The sequence below is a fragment of the Lepidochelys kempii genome, chromosome 2, assembly GCF_965140265.1.
Source record: "Lepidochelys kempii isolate rLepKem1 chromosome 2, rLepKem1.hap2, whole genome shotgun sequence".
Classification (NCBI taxonomy): Eukaryota; Metazoa; Chordata; order Testudines; family Cheloniidae; genus Lepidochelys; species Lepidochelys kempii.
In genome coordinates, this window is record NC_133257.1 from 210,806,690 (window position 1) to 210,825,528 (window position 18,839).

At 43.7% G+C, this 18,839-nt stretch overlaps 1 protein-coding gene across 1 annotated transcript in view; it reads right to left on the minus strand.

Annotated features, from left to right (window-relative positions):
- Positions 1–18,839, minus strand: part of DNAH11 (dynein axonemal heavy chain 11) — a 289,112-nt gene that overhangs the window by 126,665 nt on the left and 143,608 nt on the right. The window contains exons 49-54 of the mRNA XM_073333745.1: positions 12,734–12,973; positions 9,655–9,816; positions 7,710–7,903; positions 4,406–4,568; positions 1,600–1,723; positions 632–774 (exon numbers count right to left, since the gene is read on the minus strand). Coding sequence (XP_073189846.1) covers positions 632–774; positions 1,600–1,723; positions 4,406–4,568; positions 7,710–7,903; positions 9,655–9,816; positions 12,734–12,973 — 1,026 coding nt within the window. The remainder of the gene's footprint in view (positions 1–631; positions 775–1,599; positions 1,724–4,405; positions 4,569–7,709; positions 7,904–9,654; positions 9,817–12,733; positions 12,974–18,839) is intronic.

Consider the following 18,839-nt stretch of genomic DNA (forward strand, 5'->3'; position numbering starts at 1 on the left):
GCCATGACACTTTTCACAAGAGCAAAGTGGCTGGCTTCTGTTTTCCAGTTTCCAACATGGATAACTATGTTCTGTCTACATAACATTTCCCCGACACTAGGTTTCAATAGGATATGGCATTCTTCTTCACATCCTACCCTAAATTGCTTTGTAGTGTTGCTCTGTTAAACAGCTCCAACATTTTACCTATAAAACAACTGCATTATGATAGGGAGTGAAGGGGACTCTAAAGTGAAATTTTAATCACTAGTGCAAATGCTTCCTGCAGGCATGATTTACACCAGTGCAGCTAACCAGTAGTTAGAGTCCCAGTATTGATAAGGCCTGTATCTAAATACACTTGCATATACTGTTACAGCCTAGTCCAGCTCCCAATAACTTCAAGACAGATTTAGGGAAGAATTAGGTCTATAGTTTGTAACCCGTTTGTACGTTACTTTGGGATCTTTCTGCATGAAAGCCACTATATAAATGTAAGCTCATTGTCAAAGGCATTACCCATGTGGAAATGTGCATCTTTATGTGTAGCATCCTGGATTCTAAACACACTCGATAGCATATTCAAATAATCCAATTTTCCATCACCAGCTGCTGGTTTCACAAAGTTTCTCTAGCATGTGATTTTCCTTACTTTTAGTTGTAGTCGTATTCTGTCCAAAAAGAATCTCCAACAATTTTCTTTGGTGTCAGTCAGACCCAGGCTTCGGACTTCATTCCTAATTCCTGTAATAATGCCATCCATATCTTCATTGCTGAATAGATCTGGAACTTCTCCTGCATAACAGCATAAGGGGGACGGGGGCAGGGGAGAGAAGAAATCAGAAAAGTCCTAAAAAGCAAGAGTCCAAACTATTAACTAAAGTATGTTTTATATGATCTAGCAGCAGGGACTACCTTCTTGTCCTGTCTGTACAGATCCTAGCACAGTGGGCTACTGGCACATTACTGGGGATCCTAGGTGCTATGGGAATAAACAACAGCTAGTGCTACCCAGACATTTTTATCGAAAGAGAGAATTTTCTCTCAAGTGAAAAAAAATTCTGTGTTTTACTTCTACAAACCATGAAGTACATTCATGGGTGTGCTGTCCTCTAAAACAGTAGCTCTCAACTTTTTCCAGACAGTTACCCCATGTTACAAGTGAAAAAGAGTTTCAGGACTCCGCTCAAGCAATAAAGAATGTGATGCTGGTCATAACCTGCCCTCGTCCTGTTTGTGACCTCCAAATTCAGAATCCGTACCCCAAAATATTAACAGAGCCCGATTCTCCTCTCTCTTACACTGGCAAAATCAGAATAAATGCATTTATATCAGTGGAATTACATCAGTGTAAAATGACATCAGCGAAGAGAAGAATCAGGGGCATGAAGTCTACAATCTATGAATTACATGACCTTGTTATTAGCCTTCTCAAGGGGGCACTGATTCCTTAAGCAAACTAGATATAATACTCAAGTTGGCTGGGTTTAAAATGGCTGCTTTTGAAGGATTCCCCCTGCAAACATCTCAAAGACAAATAATCTCTCTCTAAAGTTCACTGAAACCACAGATCGTTTGTCATTGGGGAAGATCTTTCAAGAAATGTGTTGGTCTAATCACCTGATGCCAACAAGTCATTAATCAGCACAAGAAAGCGCTCATCTGCAACATGGGCATCTGTCAGCAAAACCACAGTGGGTATGCTCTTGGCTCCAGTCTTGATGTACAAATTGGCAAGATCTACCTGTAAGGAAAAGAGGCAATCATTCATGGTTTGTTAAAGTGTTGATACAGTGGGGGGAAAGCATGAAATGCATGTAATTGACAGCAATGCCTCGTTGCCTTTACAATTTATTTCCAGCTTTTTAGCTTGCCACATTGCATCCAAAGGGAAAAAAGCAGGTTATCTCCAGTTTTTGACATCTGATGACAAGAACAGTGGCTTTGACATGACCAAGTGGTGGTGACGAAAACAGGTTGCTAATCAATAAAAATTGCCTCCTAATATAGTGAAAACTGATATTGTAACACCTCTGCCAAGTAACTCCCCCTCAAGAACAGTTGTAATTATGCTAATAATATCTAGGCATCACACAGAAAAGCCAGCTTAATCTTTTTGATCGGTTTTCTTATTGTATCTGTTGTACGCAGAATGCAAAGGGTTTTTTGTTTGTTTGTTTTGCTAGGAAGAGCATTGAAGGATTTCGTTGAGAGAGGAATGGGATGTTATTGTTATTTGTATTGCGATAGCACCTAGGAGCCCCAGTTATGGATCTGGATCACATTGGGCCAAGCATTGTACAAATATGGAACAAATAATTTAGAAAAAGAGAAGACATCACCTGCATCTGAATTTGATTTCTTTTGTGATATAGATGATATACCATGCCAGTTGATATGCTCAGCCCGCCATGTGGTCCAGTCCTAGGGAGATCTTCTGGCTTTGACCGGGATCAGCAGGTTCCTCTCCCCTCCTCAATCATTTAGGGCAAAAGTTCATCTGCTGCTACATCTTAGGCTATGTCTACACTGCCACACAGCCCAAACTGTGAACTGCAGTTTACACCAAAATGCTATGCTGTAACTCCCCCTGTGTGGATGCTGCAGGCGTGAACTAAGGTTCCTAGTTCATCTTAACATCATCGTCATTGAACAGGATGTCAACTAGGAACCTTTTGGTTTCCTCCCATGCTGTCCACATGAAGGAATCACAGCACAGCACTTTGGGGCAAACTACCCTTCACTCCCCGGTAGTGTGAACTGCAGGGCAGTGTAGAAAAGCCCCAAATCTTCACTTGAAGCCATTGTCCTCCAATTCTGACATCACAATTAATTGTAGAAATGATCAGGAAGTCTAGCAGGAGATGACGACTTCAGGATACAAGGATTATTTCACACAAAAACTGAATACAAAAAAACAAATGGCTCTATACTTGAAATCATTCCTAGCTAGAATGCTTCATCGGGGGAAGGGATAGCTCAGTAGTTTGAGCATTGGGCTACTAAACCCAGGGTTGTGAGTTCAATCCTTGAGTGGGCCATTTGGGATCTGGGGCAAAATTTGGGGATTTGTCCTGCTTTGAGCAGGGGGTTGGACTAGATGACCTCCTGAGGTCCCTTCCAAGGCTGGTATTCTATGATTCTGTGATAAGGTGGCAACAGTAGCTCAGTGAGGTCCAAATTCTGCCATTACAATCTCCATGCAATCCCCTTAACTTCCAGGTGGTTTCAAATTAATATTCTTCAAATAGGGAAGAAAAGCAGCATAAATATATACACTCTTGCCATTCACTATAGGCAAAATCCCCTGCCTTTTCTATTATATGCTTGCAAGGTTCTATGGATAGGAAGTAGAGCAGAACCATATGCAGTGTGTTTTCAGCTTTCATGTTGGTGCTGGGAAGGATGGCTTGGGGGAGAAGTGTGCACTGGAGCATATTTTACTGTTGTACCTCTCCTTTGCACTTAGTAGCCAATGAAGCATATGCTCTGGTGGCTTGATCCTGGTCCAAACTGGCAGATAATTTTCTATTGGGGCCATAATGCACCAGCCAGGGTCATACACAGACCCTCATCTAGCACTCTGGCCACTAGGTTTGGAATCTTCACTTGCTGCTCCACAAGGAATGTGGGGGTGAAGAAATTCTATATAACCTCTTCCCCATTAGTGCACATAGGAGTCAATCCCCAAGGTCCTCAACAATCCAGCCCTGATCCAGCAAATCACTTAAGCACAGGCTTAACTTTAAGTATATGAGTAGCTCCATTAATTTAAATGGCACACATGTAACAGAAGACAGAATTTTGCCCTGTTTTATTCCACTTAATGAGCTTACAACTGATCAACAAAAACTAATAACAAAGGGGATAATTGTAAGTACCATAGTTTTTACCCATATCGTTGAAGCTTAGAAAATAGCTACCTTTGGGGCAGGGGAGGAATTTCCACAGGATTTAAGGGAAACTACCAAAATACTGTAAAATATGTAAATAGACAAAAAGTACCCTTCCACCTATGATTTCTCTGTTGAACTAAAGAAAATTTTAAAAGCACAGCTGAAAACCATAGGAACCACAAGTTTTGTTCCAGAAAGAAGAGCTGTGAAAATAACTGATTTTTCAATTCACTAGCCAATGAAAAAAACAACCAAACACAAAATTAATTTAGGGTTGACCCAAAACAAAATTATTTTAATTTTTCAGAGAACTGAAAAAGTTGAAAAATATTGGTTCAAGCAAAATACTTAATATCTTTTTCAGGTCTGGGGGTATTTTTAACCTTTTTTTGGTCTGAAAATTTTTGGCCAGCTCTAATCTCAAATTGTAGTGCCCTTCCTGCACTCTTATCGTCATTATACAGGTTCCAAACAGCAACTTCTCAAAGTCACTAATTCTTAGGGGAATCAAACAATATCTATCAGTTTACCCTTAGGTCCTGGATCCCATAGCCTTTCTTCAGCATGATCTGGAACATGTCAAGGGAGCTGATGTATGCTGCCAGCCTAGATAAGCTTTGTTTTCCACTACCGCCTACTCCAATAAGAAGTGCATAACCCCGAGGGGCTTCCAAGATACGACTAATGCGGCATCTGAAGATGGAAAAATGAATACAATATAGAATACAAGGATCATATTAATTCAGTTTCTAATTTCCCTGGATATGTAATGTAAGGCTGTAACTATTTTTGTGTTAGGGTGCTCCTGACCTCCATATACATGCTATCATCATTTCATCTTTCTGTTGACAACTTTCTCCAATATTTGGAAATCTTGATAGATAGATGAGATTAATCTTCCTTGCCCAAATAGCATAGATGCAGCACCATTCCTCCACCTGAGTTCACTGGATGTACAACCTTTAAGGTGACCTCTTGTTCAGCAACATTTTAAAGGCCTAATCAATGCCTACTGAAGTAAAAAGACTTTCATTTAACTTCAACGGGCATAGATCAGGCATTTAAGAGCACATTAGGCATTTAGTACTAGGCGATCTGGACCACCAAGACAAAGGGATTACAGTAACTCCCCACTTAACGTCCTTTCGCTTAACTTTGTTTCAATCTTACATCCCTGCTCCATTACCGGACATGTTCATATAAAGTTGTGCAATGCTCCCCATAATGTTGTTTGGCCACCTGCTTTTTGCATGCTGGCAGCCCCCTTATGCGCCTCCCCCCCCCCGCGCCTGCTGGTGGACCCCACAGATTAGTGCCTTCCTCCTGCTCCCCCCGCCTCCTGCCTGCAGCACTCAGCTCATTTGTGGTGTTCAGGAGGCAGAGGGGAGGCTGCACGCCACGTCCTTGCTCCTCCCTCCAGCCTCCTGAATGCCGCAAGACAGCTGATTGCTGCGGGCAGGAGGCGGGGGGGAGCAAGGGGAAGGTGCTGATCCACGGGGTCTGCCGGTGGGTGGTGCTGGGGGGAGGGGAGCATAGGGGAGCTGATGGCGGGGGTGACAGCCTGTTTAATACCTGTATTAAATTGCTTGTTTAAAATGTATATAATGCCTTTTGTCTGGCAAAAAAGTTTCCCTGGAACCTAGCCTCCCCCCCCGCATTTACATTAATTCTTATGGGGAAATTGGAGTTGCTCAACATTGTTTCGCTTAAAGTTGCATTTTTCAGGAACATAACTTCTACATTAAGTGAAGAGTCACTGTAACTAAATTTTGCTATAGAATCACTTCATGAAGACATGTTTGAAGATCAGCCCTCAATTTACACCTGGCATTTTTTGCTTAGAGTTTAAAGAAAGAACTTGACTAGTCACCAAACATCCTAAGCCAAGGTGATATTAAACCACAGATCAAATTCTCAGCTGAAGTCAATGGAGCTGTGCCAGTTTACACCAGATGAGAATTTGGCTCAGAATAACCACGATTTAGTTTCATGAGGATCTGTTGGAAGTATTTTGATCAGTGCTTCTAAGAGTTAAAGAGAAAACAGACATGTTATAAACAACAGTCTAGGTTGAGCTAGTAAAAAAAAAAAAAGGACAAAAAATTCATTATTTAAAAAAATCGTGAAAGTTGTCTTTTGAAATGTCAAGATTTCAGTCATCTAATTCTAGGGTTATTTCTGTTCAATATCACCATAACAGAGGTGTTTTAAGACACCTTGACCTTTTGCCTCACTGAGAACCCTAGACATGGTGTGATAATTTAGACATTGTCATCACACCGGATCTTATCCCATTCCAGAAATCATTCCTGACATCTATTCTTGAGTGGAATCTTTTGAATTAAGCAGTAGAAGTGGATCTGTGTCTAATAGGGATACCTCCAGAAAGGAGAGCAGCAAACCTGTTAAACCAAGACTGATACGTTGAGCTCATGGGCAAAGCTATCCTTGTCAAGCCTCTACATTGATTGGATAATTGATTCGTAAGAGTATTAACAATAGGGAGGAAAGTTTTAGGGGATTTAGCTCCAAATGTACCTTTCAGGGGCTGCTGCTCTTGAGGTTCCCGAAGAAGCTCCAATACTTTGCCTGACACGCAGGGACGCTATTTGCTGTCTCTAGACCTTATCCGTGAGAAGTTAATAGGCTACCAACATTTCAAGAGAAGCCTTCGGCATTCTGATAATCACTTAAATCTCCCAATCACGAGAACTAAATCTACAGCCCTCAAGAAAAAAATCCATAGGATTATTTTTCTAATTTAAATTTCTGCTTGGGCAGAGATTTCCATTTTAGAAGTTTTGTCTCCAAAAACAATAGGAACTGCATTAGTAAAACTAAGCTTTGTCAGCAGGGATCACTATAACTCCCTGAGAATCATAGCGTTGCACATTAATTGCGAGACTGGGTATATTAGACAGAATTTAAATGGTGAAAAGTAGAAGCAATTTGAGTTTGTGAGCCACTGACTGCACAGAATCCTTTCATTGGCTCCTGAAAACAGAAACACTGCTGCCTCTGTTGCCAGTAAACATAACTGCTGCAGTTTAACTTGGATTTCAGAAACTGCACTGCAATTTTTTTGCCATGCTGGATTCCAATATACAGTCCCATACAAAAAAACAACAACAAGATGGATATAGAGTACATATTAGTAACCTAAGGGTAAAACATATTACAGGTTGTTGTAAGTATTACAAACCAAGGAAATTCAGAGTTCAGATTCTGCTGACAAGAAATCTAGACAGGTTGAGGTATGGAAATGTGCAGTTAAGGCTCCCAAAAAAACCCTAAGCTCTGCCCTGTAGTGACACCATACCATAATCATAAGATTTTAATATTTGTGGTACCAGATTAGATTAGCCTGATTTTTAGAGACTATTGATGTTTTTCATATTTCCACCCTCTCTTCCTTAAATAAAAGGCTGACACATACTAAATTTCTCAAAGAACCCATTTTTAAAATTATTTCAATGAATAAATTAATGGGTTTACTTGTAATTTCTCAGAAAAATCATTCTGTACTTAAAGGGTAAAACAAAGAGGTTGAATCTCTGCTTTACAGGTAAACTGGAACTCAACCTTAATTAGAGTCTTGACCTGCATTTCCCTAATGGTATCAGTGATGTTCTCTTACCCTGAACACTGCTGGATGGTCTTCTCAATATAATCGTTTTATTAAAAATGCTGCTAACCTATAGTGTAAGTGCTTCTACTTACCAAAAGAGGCACTTACCCAATAGTTCTCTGAGAGCAGTATCTCCTCTAAACCTGACTGTATGGGCTTTGCATAAATAAGTCTTTAAATGGGGCTTTTTCAAAAAGTCTACTTACACATGCTGCATGGCATCCTCAAATAAAACTAAGTTCATAGAAGCATTAAGCTCATTGTAGCTTTCTAGCGTCTCTGTAAGTATCTTCCTCAGTATTTCCCATTCCTTGACAGGCATGTAGCGAGGGTCAGCTACCCCATTTGCAAAATGGCAATAAATGAGCGGGTGCTGGAGCAGAATGTGATCTTCCACACCCTAGCAAGTAGGGAGGAAAAAAAAATGTCCAAAAACATAGGAAATGTCGTACATTTAATGGCTGGTCCAACCGTTCAGCAAAAGCCCACAATACTGCCAAATAGATAGAGAGTTTGCTGGAAAGCTTCAACTTGAAGTTGATCAAAATTTTTTATTTGAAACCTTTTTTCTGAAAATAATTCACCTTTCTTAATTTTTTTTGCAGAAAATTTTCATGTTTTTCTAAATTTTCCAATTTTTCAACAATAAAATAAATGAAACCCTCCAAGGCCCAAAAAGGTTTCCAATTTTTAGTTGTCCCCCCCAAAAAACTACCTGTTTTTCTTCTTCTCACTTCTTTTTCAGTGGCAAAATGTCAAGGGGGAAAAGCGCGTGCGTGTGTGGACCCAAAGTGTCAAAAATGAAAAATGGGTTTGTTTGTTTGAAATTAGGGGGGAGGGGGGAGTTGGGGTATTTTTGGCAAAAAATTTCAAGAAAAAACTCTTTCCCTCCCATGAAATACACATGCATTTTTTGACAAGCTCTATTTCAGATAGTCCCACAGCCTTGTCTGATAAAGAATGGATATATTTCAGAGTAACAAATGTTTTTGAAGAACCACAGCACTATATAGTTAATTCACACTTTGGTATAGGCACCAATATACCCATTTATTCAGAAAAAAACTACAGGCTTTAATATCCAGCTATCGTATCTTGCTGACATTTTGCTGCATTCCCAGAGGAATGTTATGCCATGCCTGATATAAAGGACAGCATCAGATACACATTTTGTTTGTTGTACGTGCCATGTTAGACAGGGGGAAAAGTTGTAGAAAAGTTGAATGAAAGTGTTGTTAAATGAAAACAAAATAAAGTAAGAGGAAAAAGAATATTCCTTGTAACTGCATTGTAAATCAGGCAAGAATTTAGCCCAGAAAATCTAATCTGAAACCATAACCTGTATTTATTTGCAAACCTTGTTTACTGTGCATCTAATTATTGTTTATTTTCTGTAAGATTGGCTTATATTTATGGTATTTGCAAATGCCCAGATGACAAAACTATATGTTGTTATAACTAAGTGATCTGATACCCAAATAAATGCCGCAATTAAAAACTAAGTAATAAAGATCATTTTGTTTTGCACTAAATAGTTGCATACGTTTTGTTAATCAGTCAAACTGTTGGAGGAAAACTCTAATGCAAAATAAAAAATTAGTTTCACAAGGAAAAAGCTACAAAAGGTATTAAATAAATATATTTTTATCACAGTTATGATAAAAAACAGATCAAATAAACACCATCTTGTTACCTCAAATACACTCAACTACATGAAGATTCATGTCAGTGAGAAGGTCATTGCCTCCATTTTAAGGACAGCCTCAAGTGTTTGCTTAAAGTTGCTAACAGTGAAAATCACAGCTAATCACACTTGAGTGGACAACTATAGTCAAGAAGAAAATTATTACCATCTTTGCAGAGACCAGAATTAATGATATCAGACTGAAAAAGCCTTACTTATTATGGGCATTAGAAAGCTAGTACCCACTACCACATCAATCAGGTGCTTACTTTTATTCGACAGAAACCCTGCTAGCAGATGACGTTAAAGGGAGTGTGTTGAATCAGCACATTCACTGGCTGCAATTTCTTGTGCTACAGTATGGTACTTTTGTGGTGATTTATAGTTGCAGTAAACTTGACATATCCCTGAGAAACTTTAATTTAATCAACATTGCAGAATAAGATATTTCCAGTCTATGGCCTTACCTCAAAATACTTGTGTGCAGTGTCTATCAGCTTTTTATGAAAGAAATGACAGTCTTTTGGTTCTACCAGTTTATCTCCATAAACACGTGAAGACTCATGAAGCCAAAGACGAACAAGATCGGTTGGTTGCCTTAAACACTCAGGTGTAGCAAATAAAATTCCCTAAAAACAATACAATACAGCCACATTTTAAAAAATTCTGTCACTCAGCAGCAAAAGTAGCCGAACTCTAGAATTCCAGTCACCTTCTGCTCCTTTAGTTCCTAAAATATGAGTCACCTAATTTCCCTAAACTGCCCTACCATGCTCATTACATTTTCTTTTTCTCAGAACTTGATTGTACTAATTGATATATATAATTTGTCTTTTGGACTGTAAATTCTTGAATCTGCATTCAAGTCCCTTTGCAGATTAGCAAGTGTTATGGTTTATCAACTCTGTGAAAAAATTGAATCCATCATCAAACAAACATTCAGTAGAACCTCACTAATCTGCACTGAAGAGAAGGCCATCAAGTGTGGATCAGTGAGGTGTGAGCACTTGGTGCATGGCAGGATGGAGAGGACAACTAGGAGCCGGTTATAAATAGCCCTGTTTCAAGGCATTATTGAGGAAAATCTGAAAGGGGTTGTCTTGGCCAGGAAGAAAGACTATTTAGAATGTGTTAGTTGGTTGAGTTGAAGCCATAAATTAATTAATCCAAGTCGAAGGCTTCAACTCAACTAGTTAGCATGCACTAAAGTATGACTTTAAAATAGTATACACTATTTTAGAGTGCTAGCTAACTATTCTAAAAATAACACCTTTTTATCATAGTCAAAACAAACCCAAGATGACACAGCACTCCCTTTTAAGTCTGTGTGGAGTTGTGATGGGGCACTCACCTCAGGAGGGCCTCCTAGCAACTGGGTGTGGTATTGCAGGACTTTCCTGCCCCTGTCACACTCTGTAAGTTGTTGACCTAGCTTGGTAGGCCTTCAGTGGCTCAGTCCTCTGGCCAAATCACATAGTCAGGATGAACCCCTTCCGGGGTAGCAAAGAGTTCAACATGCTGTCAGCCCTCACCAGGGTCTTCAGCCCCATCTCTAGGCCCTTTTTATCCAGTCCTTTGGTTGGGCTTTTAAAGGAGCCTTTCCCTCTTCTTGGGGCTTAGGCCACTTTGCCAGTGACTGGCGGGGTGGGCGGGAGGAGGTGACCCAGGCCCATCTTCTACTCTGGGTCCCAGCCCAGGGATCCTGCGTACAGCAACCATGTACTGCTTCCTTCACTTCACTGCTGCTGTTCGCCAGGCCTTTTCCCATGTAGTTCTCAAATTCTCTTCCTCCTTGCTCAATGCAAGTACCACCAGAACAGATCTTCTGGTTCTCCCTCGAGTGCCTGTGACCAGCACAGAGCACCTTTCCCTGCTCCTCTGGCCCCAGCCAGGAACTGACCTGCTCAGACCATGCAGCTCCTTTTATCTGAGCCTGCTGGGTCCTGATTGGCAGCTCCTTCCTGGGGTGGGGTGTTGTAAGACCAGGGGGCTTCCAGCAGGCGGCCAACAAAGGCCTGGTACAGTCCATCATTGGAACATATCACAAGTGTTGGACCTGCCTCAGCACAGCAACAGAATCTCACTAGTCTGCGAGCTGGAGGCCCGGCCTACACCAAAAACTAAGGCCGACCTAGGGATGCTCAGGATGAGAAAAAGAATGATGCTCCTGAGAGATAAAGTTAAACTGACCTCAGCCCTAGTGTAGGCACCACTAGGTTAAATGGAAGAATTTGTCCATTGACCTAGCTGCCGCCTTTAATGGGGGTGGATTTACTACAGCGATGGTGGCAGGTGTCTGTACTACAACGACATAGCTGCAGCATCGCAGCTGTGCCACTGTAGTGCTTGTAGTGTAGGCATCCCCTTAGTATTTCAGTGAACTGCAAATACAAAAATCCATTTTTAGTGTGCATTTGAAGTTTACAGAAGTGTGGGTTAGTGACGGTCCCCTCAATATTTCCATCACTACTCACCTCTTTCCTGCCTTCTATTTAATTTTTCAGACTTCCAGTCCTGAGCACCTCACATGAGAATTATTCTCTCATGAAATGGTCTATGTGAATTATTACTGGAGTTTGCAAGTTTTCTGATTCACTAAAGAGAATTATTTACACCAGTATACCAAGACTTAAGGTTTTCCTTGTTACCTTAAATGTTAATTCTCATTCCAATAGGTAAATCATAGCCTGTGGTTTTGGAAGTTACAATTAGTGCTACAGCCTCAAAATGCTAGGTCCTAAAATTCTCCTTCTGTATTTGTACAAGGATGAAAGCCCATATATTACGTCAGACTAGAAAGCACATATTAATGGGAAAATGTATTCAATACAAAAAAACTAACTACTTTCTATTTGAGAAAGATTTTGATGACATATGCACAAAACACTCGGAATTTGCATCCTTACAAAAGTGCGTGTATTGTGGGGACTGGTACCCTCTCCTTTCTGAGGGACCAGACCCATGCAGAAACCCCTCCCCCCTAAGAGGGAAACCCTTCCCCCCTAAATGTGGGTTGGTTAACAGAATATTCCAGGGAGGAGCATCACTTCCCTCCTGCAACCCATCCCACAAAAAACTCTCAAGCTAGCAGGAGCTAACACAGAATCCAGTTTTTGCTCTGGACTCCCATGCACTGTTTGAGACTAAGGAATGGAGAAAACAGCCAATCTCTTTACCTCAGCCTCAGTCCTCCACCCTTCTTTGCTTCCCCACCTTCTAACCTTTATGTCCCCTCTCCCTTTGTCTTTTCGTTTAGACATTTCCCTCCCAGCAAAACCTCACCACCACCCCCAAAATCATAGACTTAACATGATGTTTGCAAACCATCACTCTGAGCATTACATCCCTTTCTCCTGCTGTCTGTTTTGTCTATTTAGATTGTAAACTCTTCAAGGCAGGGACTATCTGTTACTATTGGGACAGTGGCTAGCACAACGGGGCCTTACTCTTGGTTGATCCTAGGCACTGTATAATAAACAAATAATAAATAATAATAATAATAATAATGTGTTATGCTTAGAGTGAAAGTCAGTCTATGATACAGACCTGGAAGATGTTTGAGAGGTCTCTTAGGTTAAAGATGTAGTGGAATTTAACCGCGGTTGGTAGAAAGTTCTGAACCATAGTTTGATGAAGCCATATTGCTCCTTGAATCATGGCTGGAGCATTCTTTAACACTGATGGATTAAAAACATGCCTCTGGAAGTGGAAACCAAGGATCTTGCTATAGATGGTGTTCAGGGCATCAGCAGATGGGAAGTTCAGAGCAAACACTGTGAAATGTCTCTGAAAATAAGAAACAAAATAAGATTTTTATTATTCTGAGAAAAGGCAGAAGTGAAGTCAAGTCAATGACCACCTGATAATTCCAACAGACTGAGGCAAAGAGGCTGACTGCTGTGTGCCATTCAGGGTATGTCTACACTGCAGCTGGGAACAAGCCTCCCAGTCTCGGTAGACAGACTTGCTTTAGCAAGGAACGAGCTAGCGCACTAAAAATAGCAGTATGGACGTCGCGACTTGGGCTGCAGCTCAGGCTCTCAAGCCTAGGGGTTGGTTGGGCTTGAGAACTTAAGCTGCAGCCTCAGCCGAACATCCTCACTGCTACTTTTACTCTGCTAGCTCAAGTCTACCTAGGCAGGCTGGGAGGCTCACTCCCCGATGTAGCGTACACCCACCCTCAGAGGGACGACAAGGGAGCTGGTCGTGGTACTCTGCTTCTGAGACTACCTGTAAGTTGGCCCCAGCCATGATGCTCTTGTACAGCAGTCCCCAACGGCGGTCTAACTAGGACTGGCCATCTGCCAGCCAGGGAGAGCTGTGTACTCCAGTCACGGCCCATTCCCACCCCCTGTGCCAGGGACTGCAGTAGATTGGGGCTGTTATAACCCTCCCTAACCCATGGGGGTTCTGGCTACTTTACACTCCCTTTGTGCTACACGAGCAGCAGACCAGAGAACATGGCCCAGGAGTTTGTAAATTTACCTTATAGGAGCTGGAGCTCTTTGTGACACGTGGTATCTATGAGTATTCATGGCAAGTGTGCACACCCTCCGAGAGCCTGAAACCAGAAACTCTTCAACAGCAGTGTCTTTTAGTCCTTGCCTGTGCTCCCTGTTCCTCGTGCTCCAAACCAAGAGCAAATGGGGTAGGCCGGTGCAGATCAACTGCCTTTCCAGTTCCTACTCTACCATACATAACCCTAGTATAAGGATCCAAAGCAAAGGGGAAGGAGGGCAGGTTGTGAATATCCATGGGGACCACACATCTCAAAGAACTCCCGTTAGTTTAAAGTAACTAACTTTCCTTTCTTTTTCAAGTGCTGGTCCCTATAAGTATTCACTGTGGGTGTCTCCCAAGCAATGCCTATTGAGGAGGAGGAGAGGAGGTGCTCTGCACCACTGTTCACAGGATCACTGAACCCAAGGAAGCATCTTAAACAAAGCTTGAACCAGGGCATAATGTCTAGCCATCATATGAATGGAATCCCATGTTGCTGCTTGACAGATCTCCAAGAATTGAATTCCTTGTATGGAAGCCACAGGGGCAGCTGGAACTTTGAGTGAATGAGCCCTGACATACTGAGGAGGGGTTTCTGGACGTTCATAGCCGACAAGGATGCAGTTGGAAACCCATTTCAAGAGTCTTTCGGAAGAGAGATTGCCAACTGCAGGATCGTAGTGAACCAGAACTACCTTGGCCACTAGGGATATCAGGATTACTGCTGCCTTGTTCTGCTTGTGCTTTCAGAGGATGCAAGGAAGCAGGGGGATGGAAAGCAAGGCATACGTCAATGAGTATATCAGGAAGTTCGACCACTCTACTAGAAGGCATCTCTATTGGAACTGGACCCCTAGGCATCTGAAAAGCAGTAATCTCAGTATTTCCAGTTGCTCTGGGTTGCAAAGAGATCCCAGGATGGAAATCCCCACTGCTGAAAATCTGCTGGATCACCAAAGAGTGGAGTTCCCACATATGGTTCTTGAAGGGACTGTCTGCAGAGACTGCCTGTTAGGGAGTTCTCTACTCTTGGTAGGCAGACTGCAGAGAGGGTGGATACCCCAGTTTCAGGGCTTGATTGCATCTCTGCAGAGTGAGGAGGATCTTGCTCCCCATTATTTGTTTATATAACAAAGAGAGGTCATATTGTCTGACCTGACCCAGACATCAGAGGACCTGATGAAGGGTAGGGATCTCTTGCACAGTTCAGGTATTACCTGAAGCTCAAGAAGGTGGTTGTGCAGCGTGGACTCTCGTGGAGTCCAGGAGCCCTGAGCTGTGCGGTCACCCTGGTGCACTCCCCATGCCAGCAGGGAGACATCTGCCATGAGAGTCTTTGTAGGTGGAGCGGGAACAAAGGGATCCCCTACATGTTGGGTCGCCCTCAAAGTTATATAAGTATGATAGAATTATAATTATGTAGTAGTAGAAATAAAGACAGACAAAAGAGTATATAGGTATTGTAAAAAGGTATGAACATCAGTTCCATGCTGTTGAATTTCACTCTGTAACAAATGCAAGGCCAAAGTGCTAATTATTTCAGGTCGGTACAGGACAAAGAGTCTGTGCTGGAAAGTGATAAGAACTTTGAGGAAACAATGCTGTTCTTTAAAACAACCCCACGGGGGCCCCTTGTCATGCCTAAGTAGCTGAGAGGCTGAAGGAGAGCACTCTGGGCCCACTGTAAAGCACAGCAATCTCCTGTGTGCTGGATAGTCTCTACATGAAAATACACATCCTTTAAACAGAGGGCCTCAAACCAGCCACCTTCATTATAGCAGCCAGGACAGACATTCAGCTGTCTGAGGTTCAGGATGGGTCTCTGGCCCTCATTCTTTTTGGGGATTAGGAAGTATTTGGAGTAAAAGCACTTCCCCCATGTTGGGAGGGTATAGGTTTTATACCCCTAGCTGGATTAGGGCAGCCACCTCCTGTTTGAGTATCCTCTAATGAGAGTGGTCCTTGAAGAGGGGTTTTGGAGAAGCGGTAAATAGGAATCTGATTGTGTAGCCAGCTGGCATGATATTTAAGACTCATTTTTCCAATGTGATGCAGTGCTACATCAGAAGAAAATGGGCCAGGGAGCCACCGAAGGAGGTTGAAAGGACTGGTTGTGCATGGACTGGTTGATGGCTCTGAAGCATCTCATCAAAATGTCTTCTTGGTAGGCAGCTGGATCTGAAAAGAGGATGCTCGTGGGGCAGTGTGTTTGGTGTGCTGTATCCTGTAGTATTTCTTTATGTACTCAAAGGCCCTCTGAGGATAGAAGGGCTGAAGGGCCAGTAGGTACTATGAGATGGCAGCACACGACGGTGGCACAAGAGTCCTTAAAAGAATGAAGTTACTCATCAGTATTTTCACTAAATAGGTTGTTACCCTGAAAAGGGACATCTTCAACTGTCCCCTGGGCCTTCTGTCCCCAGGGACTAGAAACAAGAGGCCCTCCTCCTAGCTATAGAGGCTGCAATGCTGCCGCATCAAGCGATGCTTGGATGGATGATCTTGCAACCAGTTTATCTTCACCCAGGATGGCCTGGAATTGGGGCCTGCATTGTTGCAGTATTTTACTGGTGAACTCTGTTTGTTGTAATATATGACATCGGTGCCTGGTAGTTTGCAATATGGAAGAGTAGGCTGGCTGATGAGATGTTCTTTCCACTGAAGAGATCTTGTCCTCTGACAGCCTTGTCCAAGAGAGTGGACCTGGGCTGGTGCAGCCTGTTCTGCAAATGCCTGGACCATGACAGAGTTCAGGTTAGGGTGGAACAACAAAAATTCCACTCCCTTGGAGGGCACAAGTACTTCTCTACAGTTTTGGGGGTCACAGCACAGGTGGCTGGTGTGTGATAAATAGCTTTAGCAGGATCCATTGTGGCCTCATTGATCGGGAACACCACCTTGGAAGGAGCTGTAGAGTGGAGAATGTTCAGAAGTTTAAGGATGAGATGCTGAATCTCTTCCAGTGGGATCTCAAGGGTGTCCATGATCCTCCTCAAGAGGTCCTGGTATTGTCTATAATCCTCCAGGGGTGAAGGAGAGGCTGGTGCCACCACCTCAACTGGAGATGAAGACAATGCTGTCAGTGGATCCAGTGCTACCAGTGCAACGTGCACCGATGCAGACTAAGAGCCCGGCAAGAGCCCAACCCTTGTAGGCGATCTCTATGAAAATCAGGATATGAAATCTCACTTGGTGCTGGGGAGAGGTAGAGGAGAAGTAATCCTCTTCTTAGAGGACTTGTGCATGATTTCTCTCTTTTTATGAAAAAAGAAAAGGAGTACTTGTGGCACCTTAGAGACTAACCCATTTATTTGAGCATAAGCTTTCGTGAGCTACAGCTCACTTCTGTAGCTCACGAAAGCTTATGCTCAAATAAATGGGTTAGTCTCTAAGGTGCCACAAGTCCTCCTTTTCTTTTTGCGAATACAGACTAACCCGGCTGTTACTCTGAAACCTCTCTTTTTATGACTATTCCTCCTTACTCTCCCTCATATCTCTGTTCAGAGGAGTCCTTGGGTTTACTGGAGGATTCCAAGCTGGAAAGTGTCGGTGCTGGAGGGGCACTAGCTAGACCAGGGGAAGGAACACTTTTTGGCTTGAGGGCCACATTGGGTTTCCGAAATTGTATGGAGGGCTGGTTAGAGGAGGCTGTGCCCCCCCAAATAGCCAGGCATGGCCCAGCCCTGCCCCCTATCCGACCCCCCCTGCTTCTTGCCCCCTGATGGCGCCCCCGGGACTCCTGCCCCATCCAAACCCCCTGTTCCCTGTCCCGACAGCCCCCCCGTGAAACCCCCACCCCATCTACCCCTCCCTGTCCCCTGACCGCCCCTGGACCTCCTGCCCCTGACTGTCCCCCACCGCCCCATCCAACCCCTCCTCTCATTCCCGACTGCCCCCCCGGGACCCCTGCCCCCATTCAAACCCCCTGTTCCCCGCCCTCTGACCGTCCCGCCCCCTATCCACGTCCCGCCCCCGAACTCCCCTGCCCTCTATCCAACCACTCCCTGTCCTCTTACCGCACCGCCTGGAGCACTGGCAGCACTAAAGCCAAGCCGCCCAGAGGACAGGCAGCCATGCCGCCCGGCTGGAGCCAGCCACCCCACTGCGCAGCACAGAGCACCGGGTCAGGCTGGGCTGTGCAGCTGCGTTGCCCGGCAAGAGCTCGCAGCCCCGCCGCCCAGAGCATTGCGCCAGCGGCGCAGTGAGCGGAGGCTGCAGGGGGAGGGGGAACAGCCGGGGAGGGGCTGGAACTAGCCTCCTGGGCCAGGAGCTCAGGGGTCAGACAGGAGGGTACCGTGGGCCCGATGTGGCCTGTAGTTTGCCCACCTCTGATCTAGAGGTTCATATTGATGAGATGGGGGTGGGAGCAGATCCAAAATGGGTCTCATGGAGAGGTCCATTAAATCTGAACTCCCATGATAGGGAAAGGAGAGGGAGATATCACACTTCGAAGGAATGTGTGATTCAGGGCTGGTCTTCACTACAGGGAGATAGACACTGCTGCAAATCAGATTTAGTGAAGACCCAATAAATCAATGGCAGAGCACTCTCCGGTCGACCCCAGGACTCCACCTCTCCGAGAAGAGTAAGTGAAGTTAACCGGAGAGCATCTCCCATCGATGCAGGGCAGTGAAGACACCGGGATAAGTCGACCTAAGTTACCAGCAACGCCAGCAACGTTATTCACATAGCTGGAGTGGCATAACTTACCCTGGTAGTGAAGACAAGCCCTCAGAGGCAGTTCAGGCAGCTCTTGCGCTGGTCACTCATCAGGAAGTTCTGAGGGCAGGCCAGGCAGGGTTTGAGGCCTGGTGTCCTGGGCATACAAAGTGCTCTGATACACGGGGGAACAAAGGGAACAGTAAACCTGATCCCCAAATTATCTGACTAAACTAATAGCAACTGTCATAAAGGGAAGGGTAATCACCTTTAAAATCCCTCCTGGCCAGAGGAAAAATCCTTTCACCTGTAAAGGGTTAAGAAGCTAAAGGTAACCTCGCTGGCACCTGACCAAAATGACCAATGAGGAGACAAGATACTTTCAAAAGCTGGGAGGAGGGAAAAAAACAAAGGGTCTGTGTGATGCTTTTGCCGGGGACAGAACAGGAATGGAGTCTTAGAATTTAGTAAGTAATCTAGCTAGGTATGTGTT